The sequence below is a fragment of the Balaenoptera musculus genome, chromosome X, assembly GCF_009873245.2.
Source record: "Balaenoptera musculus isolate JJ_BM4_2016_0621 chromosome X, mBalMus1.pri.v3, whole genome shotgun sequence".
Classification (NCBI taxonomy): domain Eukaryota; kingdom Metazoa; phylum Chordata; class Mammalia; order Artiodactyla; family Balaenopteridae; genus Balaenoptera; species Balaenoptera musculus.
The window spans coordinates 76297543-76310499 of NC_045806.1; the positions used below are offsets into that span (position 1 = coordinate 76297543).

The following is a 12957-nucleotide window of genomic DNA, read 5'->3' on the forward strand; positions in this document are numbered from 1 at the left end:
CCTTCTCAAGTGACTACTCAGTTAACATGTATGTGGTAGTGGGTTTCCTTTATTTTATGCCTGAAATGATATTTTATTTCTAAACTGATCACGTTGTCAGATCAAAGAGGTAATAATTTAAAGTGTAATTATTTATTTTTCAATTGAATATTTACAAATATTTTAATTTTGAACCAGATATTGAAATAAGCTAGCTAAGTATGCAAGTTTTAAAAAGATTCATATAATAATAATGGGTATACTATAAAATGCCATGATAAAAGACATTTGGTTAAAGACATTTCTTAGCCTTACTCATAAAGACTAATTTTCCTGAGAAACTTAATTCAGTCCTAGAAAGTGATCCAAGAATGATATTTTTCTTTCATTTTTTTTAACATGATAAAGTCAGAGTTTTGAAACAATAAATATAACCTATATAAAAATGGCTAAGAAAAATACTCAATTTCCATTTATGAAAATGGAAGTGACAAAAATACTGATAGAATCACTTACTGTCATTACTCCTAGAAGTTGCCGTTTCCCTTTGCGATGTATTTAAAGATGATGAATATACCAAACTTTATTCTAAGGAAGACTTTTGTTGTGAATATAAAAGGTAATAATCAGATTTAACTTTCTTTCTCTATTGATTCTATTCCTACTCACTTGATCTGTTTTAAAAATGCTTATGCAGCTGCTTCCCACTAGCTATCTAGGGTGGCAGGGAGACGCAAGAGGGAGGAGATATGGGGATATATGTATATTTATAGCTGATTCACTTTGTTATAAAGCAGAAACTAACAAACACCATTGTAAAGCAATTATACTCCAATAAAGATGTTAAAAAAATTTTTTTAAATAAAAATGCTTATAGCATATTTAAATGTACTAGTTATTTGTAGAATTTTAGTTCCCCCTTCTTCCCAAATAAATATACACAGAGGATGAATTTTTGAAACCCTAAATTCTCTTTCTTTCCACAATTTAGTTTCGTACAGTTTTCTGGCATTCTTTAAACTAGACACTTGCTTCTTTTGATTTTAGATACTGTATATTTCATATATACATATTAAACATATACACATATGCATACATACATACATGTGTGTATTTTTTAATCAGTATTTGTTGTAACATCTCAAAAAGGAATGTCAAATATTCTAAGGCTCTAATACTAGAATAAAACCATTATATTTACCACAATAATTTTCATTGGTTACATGTATTATATTTAGAGCAGCTTCACACTAAAATAAGTGATTATGACAAAAAGATATAGGGCAAAATAAACAGAAAGCTTACTCCCCTCAAATAAAAGGAAAAAAAGTTCGGTAATATGAAAATGACATTGGATAAGTGAAGTACATAGGACATTTTTCTTGAATAATTTAGTACATTTTATGTGAATAATTTAAAGGACTATAAAGTGGGGAGATCAACAGGACTGTGTAAGTGAAGGGGAGAAGAAAGGTTGCTATTCAAACTCAATTTAAATTGATTGTCTTTGTAATCACATATGGTTGAATGTTTTGATCTCCTTATAAAAATGAATATTCTAAAGGTTTACTAATTTTTGAAAATTGGGAAGAAATATTTACATTTTTTCCCTTGTCTTGGGGTATGCCAAAAAAAAAAAATTGCTGGAAGAATAGAAAGAATGAAAGTGAAGGAATGTTTTGTATTTGCTAAAGCACAGCCACTTAAAGGGTTTGATTTCCACTAGAAAAAGTTGTTTTGTTTTAAAAGGAGAGAATGTGCATTTGGTGTTTCTCACCTTTCGTGGTAGTGACAATTCTCTTAGATATCTTAAATTCTCTAACTGCAGATTTGTCATAATCTCCACAGTACACCTGTTTAAAAAATTGTAGCCCAGAGAAATCTGAAACCACAAAAGAAACTTTTCTCAAGATGATAAGTCACAAGGAGTGTAAATTTCAGTTACCTCACCTGTGGGAATTTCTTTTCTTATTACTTTTCAACTAATAAGGCACCTAGGTGATGGGAATTTTAATCTCACTGAAGAACTAAATCTCTCTATGCAAATTAAATTTGCACAAGCAAGTTAAAAATTGAGTATAGCCTTAGGCTTAAACTGGTGGAAAGATAATAGGCAATGTGGAATTTGGTACTTGACTACACTTATTGAGTGCAGGAAAAATACAACAACAAAAAATTCATAAACTTTCTTGATGTTGGCAAGGGCCTGTGTCTATATTCCTTGCTGTTTTCCCTTACCAACTGGATTCATGCAATCACATCTGAACATGTGCAGAAGAGCAGAGAGTAAACAACGTTTTACTCATAGCTTCTGTGAAATCTGAATAAAGATATAGGTTTTCTACTGTCAAAAACATCAAGGATGTGGTCTTATAGACCTATGCATCTAACAATCAGGGAGAGGCAATGAGTTAAATACTCCTAATTCAACAAAGTTCAAATAGTTTAACTTTTAACAGAAACCTCTTAGTAAACCTTACTGATGTAAAGGTGAACAGGGAGGATCAATACCTAAGGCAGACAGTGACTGGAATTGATAAATTAATTCATAAGGTCGAATCAACCTGTGAAGACGGTTGTCTAATGGAGACTATTGAAGAAGAGAACACAGTATGTTTCCTTTAGCTGGTAAGTTAGTTTCCTCTCTCCCCAGTCATCTTTATCTAATTTTCTTGTATATTAGCAAAATCTTAGGTCAGACCTTTCAACTTCTTTAGCTGTGTGGTTGTTTGCTTGATGGTCTCTTAACCTTAAAAACATTAGAATAACTTTTTCTTACACCTAGAAATACTTATGAATGACAGTTCTTTTAAAGATTTGTTGTTTGTTTTATTCCAAGTTTTCTTTAGAAGTTCTCAGAGCCTCATGGGAAAAAATCATGGAATTTCATTATCAGAATGGGTGAAAACATGTTGGCCAACCAGAAGAAAGTATCTTATGAAAGTAGCATATTGCTTTCTATTAATCTTTCAAACATCCTGTAATATTACTGTAATCTCTATATTTTCTACACCTGAATATTTGCATAATCTCTTGCTATTCTGTACAATGCACACTACTGTTACTATTACTAGACTCAACACTTGGCAGGTAGTTCATCTTAGTAATGCCGTACCTGAAATTTGGTATTTCACCCAGTATCTGATTTTCCTACAATAAATGTGCTTAAGGTTTACATAATTTTTGCTTCAGTTTGCAATTATACAAATTTACTAGTAAGTCATCAGCTAGCAGGATTAAAATGGAAGAACTCAAAGCATTAAGTATTGACCATTACTGTTTTATTGTAACAATTTATCAAGGAGGAAGCTATTCTCTGAGAGGCAGTCAACTGTAGTTAGCTATATTTTGGCTTCCATGGTATAGAGCAACCTCATCTTGAATTTCAGAGCAACTACATCTATACATAAAATATACATCTCCTAAATGTGCCATCAAGTCAACTACTAATTAGAGTTATTCTCATAGGCAGTTTTATCTTTAACATTTTGTTTGGAGTGAATTAGGCGCATTGACATGTTGCATTACCAAGAACTAAACTTACTTTGAAGAGATAAGTATGATTCAGTCCTCAGACATTTGCCATTTATGCTCTTACTAATAAAAATGGTATGTGTGTGAATGTGAGAAAGTGTGTGAATTTATGTGTGTGTGTGTGTGTGTGTGTGTGTGTGTGTGAGAGAGAGAGAGAGAGAGAGATCAGAAAAATAGTATTTTAATTCACCCAGCAATATACCATTGGGTGGACAAGCTAATAGAGATACTTTTTATTAGAGGGAAGAAATTCCAGGAGTTAAGAATCCATGTGTCAGCAAACTGTATGTTCACAACCTCTTGATCCTCATATATCATTCTAGTACGAAGAAAATTTCCTACATAGGCATAGCCCCTAAGTCATAAAGTGCACCTGAACAGTTCATAAAATATTAAATGTAAAGGTCTACAACTTCTCAACTTTCAAATTTCTTATTAATGGAAGAAATGAGCACTCATGTTAATCAAATTCCTGGAAATCATAATTTCCTCAAAAGAAAGCACCCATATCTGTTACTTCTATAAATCCAGAGAGGAAAATTCAGCTATGAAAATAACTTTAGCCTGTTACAGGCCCAGTCTTTATTAAAGGCAAAGATGAAACCCTGATTATTTCCCACACTTCAAAGTACATTCAAATTAATTAAGTATTAGCATTCAGTACCTGAGTCTTTATTTAAAATCATATTTATTCAAACTATGGAAATCTTCAATTCTCTATTTGCACAGGAAGCAAAAATTATTTTCTCTTTTAATTGAAAAGTAATTAAAAGAAACAGTGAACATTAATTCAGAGATGCAAAACAAAAGTAACAGTGATCTCTGCAAATAAATGTTAACTTTTATTCACATTTAATACATATTTATATATTTATATTGAAAAGGAACATGTGCTAGATCTGGGCATCAATAAATCCATCAGTTTGGTTCTATATTTGTGGCATTTGATTAGCTACCTACATTACATTATAAGGATGTCTACTTCCCCAAAGTGTTTTGATCTTTGCTTTTAGATTAATACAGAATGCAATACTTGCTGAAGAATTTAAGGCACTCTCCTTGGTCATGAAAAATAATTTAATATATCTTAGGTTATCTGGCACTGCCCAGCAGGAATTCTATATAGGAATTAAGGGAAAAGTCACATATGTTTGTGTTTAATACTTTTTACTGTAGCTAGCCTAATCGTTAATCTTCAGAGGCCAAGATGAAAGTTTAGGTAGATGATTGATGACTTCACTTTACTAGTGGTCTATTTAAGCATATTGATCATATGATAAATATGATCTATATTTAACATATTTATCATTAGTACAATTACAATTAATATATAAAGCTAGCTTGATGGCTAAAATTTTAACTCATTTTAAATTAACTTTTATAACGAATGACTTAAAATCAAATAACTTCTCTAAAAATCTTAGATTAAAATATATTCTCTTATTTAGCCTGAACATTTTCCTACAAAACATGTTCATTCTCCTGACTTTACCTTATCTGTTCTTGGCACTAACTATTTCAGTCACTTAAAAAACCTTGGAGTATTCCCTCTTTCTTATCCCCATATTCCAGTCTAAACTTCAGACTTTCTATCTTGCAATCTCCTTTCCTTAAAATTCTTCCTATACCTTGCAACCACTTATCAAAAACATTTAAAGAACTCCATGAACCTCTTCCTAAAGGAAGCAAAAGTGTTATGCAAAAGTGTTCTTTGATACTCCCATAGCACTATGCTCTTCCTTTGTCAGTTAGCCTATTCAATGTACAGTATTATTTATCTTGTACAAGTCTTATCTTATCTCCCCCACCATAAAAAACCTAATGTAAAGCTCTTCTATTATATAAACTTAACATAGTGTTTTACATACTGAGGGTGCTTCAAAATTAAAGATCAACTAGATGGTTGGATGGACGGATGGATAGAAAAGCATGAGTATCCTAACAACACATTTTCCATAGGTAAATCATGCATACCTTAAATTAAATACAGAATGCAAAGTACCTCTGTACTGTGCTGTTCAATATGGTAGTTACTAGCACATGTAGCTATTTAAATAAAAATTAAGTAAAATTAAGTAAAATTAAGAACTCATTTTCCCAGTTGCACTGGCTACATTTCAGGTGTTTAACAGCCACCTTTGGCTACCATATTGGACCTTGCAGATATAGACTATTTCTATCATCACAAAAAGTTCTGTTGCATAGCATTGCTCTAGAAAGTTTTGATGGAGAAATGAATGTGAGAAGCACGTGTCTCCGGAATTCTAGGAAAGTCATAATCATAAAGTAACTAGGCATAGGATTCCCACTTCCCCATATTAAAAAGTATAAATTACAGCCATTTACAATGTAAACAATTATTCCCTGAAAAACATTTACATCAGTATCATTCTAATCACATTTTCATTTAATCTATAAGTTTTTGCAACACCAATATAAAACTCAAAATATAATAGACCTAGATAGTAAGTTGCCATAATTTCTACACAAATATGCATTAAATGCTTTAACAGATCAGACTTCATTGGAATTAAGAATGCAGCAGTGTGGCCTGGCTTTTCAAAATTTTAAAAGCTTCTTCTAGTCTAAAGCCTAGAAACACCTTTCCAGCATATCCTACCTCCAAAGGTATTGTGGACTTTTTGTTTTTTAATCCAAGAAAGAGCCATAAGATCATATTGAAAACACAAATGTATATGCCTTGCTTCCCCTTTTCCAAAATCTAAAACTGTGCAAAGACCATTAACCTTTTCTTAGTTTGTAGCCGTTACAGCAAATTGGAGGATCCTGTCGTATAACAATGGACCTCTGCCATGCGTTGTCTGCTTTTTGAATTTAGATTTTTGGTTTCTTGAAATCCAACTCAAAGTGTTTGACCTACCACAGGAAAATCCTTTTGTGAGTAAGAAGGATTCCACAGATCACATGCCAGAGAGGTCTTGCCTCAGATGCTCTCAACTTCGTAGTCTTGTGAAGAAGCTAACAAGCTTGAGTGAGACAACAATTTGCTATCCTACTTACAGAATTGGAAATCCCTTTCTAAGATAATACGAACTGATATCAAGAAGCATTAGAGTTAAGAACAGTTTCATAACTGAAGAAAATTGAAATTAATATGTAGGTAATTATTAATTCTTAGTAACATAATATGTGATTAATATTCAAGGATTAACCATCTTCCTCAGCTTCAGGAAACAAATACTATTAGTCAAAGGGACTAGGATCATACCTAGTGCACATATATAGTACTGTGAATCTATGCATTCTATTGTTTCATAATCCTACTGCAGATTCCCAATTCTATGTGTTAGGTTTAGAGTCCTGAATGATTTGCTGCTAACAGCACTTTATCCATCAGGGAACACAGAGTTATTGCATCCCTGAAATTAAAGGGACCTTGGAGGTCCTGCTGTGGAACCTCCCACCTAGTGTACTATAAGGTATTGAAGCCCAGTCTTTTAGTGCATCTATTTTAAGTTTCAACCGATTACATTGTACTGGAGGAAAAGATCTTTTTCTTCTCCTCCATCTTTTCATCCTCTACCCCACAGCTGATTGCAGAGCACTATGAGGACTGTAGGAAAGTGGGTTTTAATTCAGATATTTCAAGGTGAGTTTTATATATGTTAAACATCATATAAATCACACTTCTTTTGGGTCTTTTCAGGAGTACAGATTTTATCTGAACTCCCATTTTTAGTGTTTGAATCTTTCTTTTCCTTAAAAGATTTGTGTCAAGCTTAAAATATTAACAGTGAAAATGGATGAGGGGAAAGAAAAGCTTATCTTCCAGTATACTGATTAATATCGTGTGGGGAGAGATGTAATACAACAACAAAAATCCCCAAAATTACAGTGTTTCTATTGACTTGGATGACAAACATGTCATCAATGTATTGTAAATTTCTAAAGAATCAATTATGAGAAAAAAATACACTATAGCCCGACTGATGGCAACCTATGAAGACTTAAAGGCTGCTTTGGATCATGCAGCAATATCATTAGGACCATTAGATATCCATGTACTGATAAATTACAGAAAAACCTATTTTCGGAACAAATACCTCTTTTGTGGTGGTAGAGGGACAGGCCCTAGGGAGAGGGACTGTTCTTCCTCATTTTTGCATTTCCAATGCCTGGTACATAGAAGATACTCGATAAATATATACTAAAGTAGCAAACAAGAGATTTTTCTAATAAATAAATATATGGAATTTCTTGTACTGATAGGATGATGATTTGATTAAATAAGCTAGTGGTCTATCCCCCCAATCTTCATTTAAGTGATTAAAAGTTTTTAAGATTCTGTTTAATCAAATGAAATTTGAAATAATGTTCAGAGTGTCATGGAAGGTTTTAATTTTTTCAAAAATCATTTAAGTTTATAGACTTAGTGATTAATGTGTCCTCCAGTGCAGCCCCTCAACCTTCTCACAGTACTAAATAGTACTGTGATAAAGTAGTACAAAATATTTTATATTTTAAAATAATGTATTTAAGTTCTTTGTCACAAATTCCCATTCTCAGTTTTTCTCTTCCATGTGGCAGAAGAAGAAAGTGAAATATGTGCCACCCCCCACCCACCCCCACCCCCGGCATTCCTGAAAGAAGAAATATCTTGAAAGTGCTAGCCAATGAAAAATTTCTCCAGTAATTTAATCTTAAGAACGAAAAAAATTTTAAACACCCTTCTTTTACTTGTTATGTCATTATTTTCATTGTTCCCTTCCATTATCTCTTTTATCCCTCTATCTCTATCCACCATCCCCTTCAGGTACTCAAATCCACTCTCAATGGTACCTAAGACCTCCCAGATCCATCAAATCTCCCCACACCTTCCCTGTTCTTTCCAGTCCTTCAAGTCTCCCATTCATGGAAGTCATGCTCAGTTCATTACAGTTTTGCCAAATTCCTCACTGTGCTTTTGAGTTTCTATAATTAACTTCCTACTCTCTACCCACTTTTTAGGTTCCCCAACTTCAGCTTCCCCAGTTAATTTTCATCCATCTTTGCCCTGCTTAGATTCCATGAATACTTCTCATTCTCCCAGTCCATCCTGATACTCAAAAACATACCTTGCCTCTCCTTAGTACCCCAACTCTTTTCAAGTTTCCTCCACAGCCTCTTCCATACCCTCTGCTACTCCTCATTTCCCTAGTGCCTCACAGTTCTTCCCAAATTGTTCAAGGCGCTTACAGGTAGTTGGAACAGGATTCATCACATTATTACTACATTTACAAACATCTTGAGGGTACAAACTGTCATGAGTAAGACCGTTTGTAGTTTAATCATTGGCAAGCTGATTCAATCCTATTCTTTATTGTCCCTTAACATGCACACATGTTTCAAAGACCTAATATTTGTACCAAGTTTGCTTTCAATAGGACTTGAGATAATAGAACAGAATTATAAAAAAAATTAGGAGGCAGTCCCCATTTTCTTAGTGGTAGTTTACCATTAATATAGCAAAGCTAAATTAAACTAAGATAAAAAATTCTTTAAACAAGACATTCAGTTCAAAACAATGTTCTGAAGGAGAAAGAATAGATGAGTAAGGGAATGTGCTATTCAAATGCACATGACACATAATAACTATTAATGAGTTTTTTTTCCAAATTAAAGTTAAAAAAATGAAACTGATGGCTCCATGACTTTGTTGACTGCCTTCTCCATAGTTGCCATATTTTAACTACAAGTCCCTTAAGCACTTACATTTAACTTTATCCTTACTCGTATGCTTATTCAGATATTCCCCATGTGATGTTAATCTGTGAAAGTTTCTTAGAGGAAATGAGTTGTGTGAAATGCCCCAGAGCAGATGAGGACCTTGGATGACCAGAGATGCGGAAAATGCTGTGGTTAGAGTGGGTGTTGGCTTGACTGAAGAGGGGAGGTCATGGATTAGAAATTAATGAGAAAGACGTATGTTGGAAGCAACTAATTAAGGACCTTTGAATGCTAGGCCTCAGAGTTTAGATTCTGTAGATTTTAATATATAATAAATGTAGTTTTTGGTTTTCAGTTTTTGTTGTTTTGTTTTGATTGTTGTATATAATGTTTTACAAAATAATTAATATTTATTTTCCAACATCAAAAAAAGTAAAAGTAGTCCATAAAAAAGTGCTAGTTGGGTAAATAATATATTTGGAAATGTTCTGTTTTAAAAAACTTTTCTTCTGAATAAAAAAAAAAGGTGGAGAAGCTGTCCTTACGTTAAATCTGACTCACTTTAACAGTTCCTCTTGAAAATTAGCAGCTGTAATTAGTGGAAAATTTTGAAGGTGCAATGTTGTGGTTGTCAGCTATAACAGGTTTTAATTATCTTTTTAATTTTAAAGTTATCAACTTTCAGAAGTTGAATTTTTATCATTTTCAATACGAAATCATGATGGCATACTTTAGGTGGAAGTACTGTTTCAAAAAAATGACTTGATTTTGTGAGATGTGTTTGCTTCAATATTTTCAACACAGTACTGTATTATAGGGATTCAAGATGTATTACAATTATCCAATGAAAATAAACCACCATTTTCTCTAACTTATATTTGTTCTTTAAAAAAGCAAATATCAATTAAAATCATACAATGAGTCAGTATATATTTTATATTTCATCAAAGGGATGAACGGGTCAATTTGAAAACTTGACCAATTTGAAAACTAATCGTAATAATATCTAAAGATAAATGTCATTAGAATATATCCTTTTTGAAAATGTTATCAAGAAACAGAAAATTTTGAGGGGAATGTTATTACCAAAAACCTTTGAAGGTGGAAAATAATTATTAAAATACTCTTTTAAAACAAGGTTTCCATTCTAAATTATTGGTTTGGTGGAAAAGTTCGTTCGGGTTTTTTGTAACATCTTGGGAAAAACACGAAGGAGCTATTTGGCCAACCCAATATATGAAAAATTATTTGTTGCCAAGCTAGAAACAACCATAAAATCACTACCTACTGAAAACAAGGCATACAGTCTTTAAACCTTGTAAACATAATTTTAAATGAAATATGTAGTTGATGACAATAAGATATTTGGAATTGTGTTGTAAAAACTTTTAAAGCTGTAGCATTGCACATAACTGAGATCCATTATGCAAATGACTACAGATTTATGATGAAAGCTTATTTTAATCATAAAATGCTAGAACAAGAAAGGATCTGAGAGATGAACTCCAACCCTACTCACCATAATGAAGAAAGGGAGGCGCAGAATGATTAAATGACTTGTCCGAAGTCATAACTACTTAAAGGCAAAGTTAACACTAGAATTCAGGCCCAATTTTTTTCTCCCACTGGATTAGACTTATTTATTTGCCTTTGTGAGTGCAGGATATACAAACACGTTTGTTTATTTTCTTTAGTTTAATAGTAACAACAACAATGATTGCAAACGCATACAACACTTGTGGGTTCCAGGAACTATTCTAAGTGCTTTACATATGTTAATTCATTTAGTCTTCACAGTAACACTATGAGGTAGATACTATTATTATATCTATTTTTTAATGAGACAGAGAATTTTTTAAAACTTGCATAAAGTTACACAGCTAATAAGTGATGGATCATGGATTCAAAACCAGGCGATCCATCTCCATAGCTCATGCTACAAAATCTTAAATAAAATGTCTTTTTATTTTTTTTATTTCGTTGTGCCAAGGCAATCTATATTTGGATATAATAACATCCCATGACTTTGATTTTTAAGTAGGAAAATGAATGCTTGTCTCAATTTCTATGCCAAATATATTTAATAATAGTTTTAAATGAATGGTCTTGCTACAATGTATGTGAATCCCTGAATGAATGACTTGTCTGAAGTCATCAATATTGGTCATTAAGACAGTAGCAAGAATGGATCTATGTGTAGGCTTTTGGTTCATTCTGCTTATAGATAAATTTTCATTTATTTTTAAAGCAAGAAGATCAAACCAAAAGTATATTTTAACAATGCTTCTACAATATGGCTTCTTTTTGTGAGCATGGTGGAATTAGCTATCAATGAATTATTTTTTCGTACACTTGATAATGACTAAGAAAAATTGATTTTATACTTTTTCATGAACATGGCACACAACAAAGAAATAAAAGTCCTATTTTTTTTCTAGCTTGTTTTAGTCTGTAGACTCAATTGCTACTTCGAAAGTAATATTGGGTAAAATCATGCCCTTTTAAAGAGGGCATATTTTGACATTGGCATGTTAATTTATTGACATATGGGAAGGAAATAAGTATAAGTAAGTGAAACAATTAAAGCAACGTTATATAGTGGATATGGAAAATGTAAGAAACCAATACCTTATGCACAAAAAATGCCTACGTTTGTTTACTGTTTTATGTATAATGTAATAAATTCCAAAACTTATTATATATATATTTAAATGAAATTAGAATGCTAGATCTTCCTCATACATTGCCTCTATTTGTCCAGTTTTTTCCAAATAAAAGTTAAACACAATGAAATTAAAAATAGGAATAGCTGACTCCTAAGAAATAAGAATTTTAGAGAAAAAACAGACTAGGAGCAAGACTGGATATTGCACAGAGAAACTGAAGGATTCCATTTCCATTTCAGGGGTTAATGGCTTTTACTAGTGGTTTAAATCACTTTGTCTAAGTTTTTAAACTCTAAATCACTTTGTCTAAGTTTTTAAACTCTCAGAGTCTTTTATTTATTAAATTATATTTCTTTATTAAGATGTGTATATATATATATATATATATATATATATATACACACACATAAAAATTAAAAATGAGCAGCGTTTATTAAGACTGTATTCAGCACTGTGGAGAACTTGGAGGTCAAGGGTTAAGTTTGCACAGAAATAGAAATATGAGGAAACATAACAGCCAATAGGGGCTTACATTGCATGATTCTATTATAACTATAAATTAAATTAAAAATTCAGTCATTTAGTTGCACTAGGCACATTTCAAGTGTTCAAGGCAAATAGGCAAATGTGGCTAAGGGCTACAGTACTGGACAGTGCAGGTTATCAAACATTTCTACCAGGCAAACAGTTCTATTGGACAGTGGTAATCTAGAGCAAGAGGAAAATAATCTTGAGCTATGCATGCATCCAAGGAAAGTGAAATGATGGCTGGGGTATCCGATTCATAGGCAGGGGACAAAAAAAGGATAAAATGAGACGATGCAGTAAAATTTGTTATTGAATCATTTAGTGATGAATGCTATTTTATGACATTAAATCTTGAAACTATTAGGTAGTGAATATTTTTAAGAGATTGGTAACTTGTTAAATCAAAGAGAAACAATCAAATTTCCTCTCATTTTAAATTAGAAATCAAACTGCTTGAGATCCTCCAAGAGAAAAAAATGTGCAGTTTTATAGTTATAAACAAATAATATCTTACAATTATTTTCATAAAACATTATATGATCCCCATAAAACCTATGAGAAATACTATATAAATAAATGTACT

The 12957-nt window shown here is 32.1% G+C and overlaps 1 protein-coding gene across 2 annotated transcripts in view; it reads left to right on the forward strand.

Moving 5' to 3' along the window:
• Nucleotides 1–525: 525 nt before the first annotated feature.
• Nucleotides 526–12957, forward strand: part of PCDH11X (protocadherin 11 X-linked) — a 663037-nt gene continuing 650605 nt past the window's right edge. For both annotated transcript variants that reach the window (XM_036841163.1, XM_036841165.1), the window contains exon 1: nt 526–598. In XM_036841163.1, coding sequence (XP_036697058.1) covers nt 532–598 — 67 coding nt within the window. In that variant the 5' untranslated portion in view covers nt 526–531. The remainder of the gene's footprint in view (nt 599–12957) is intronic.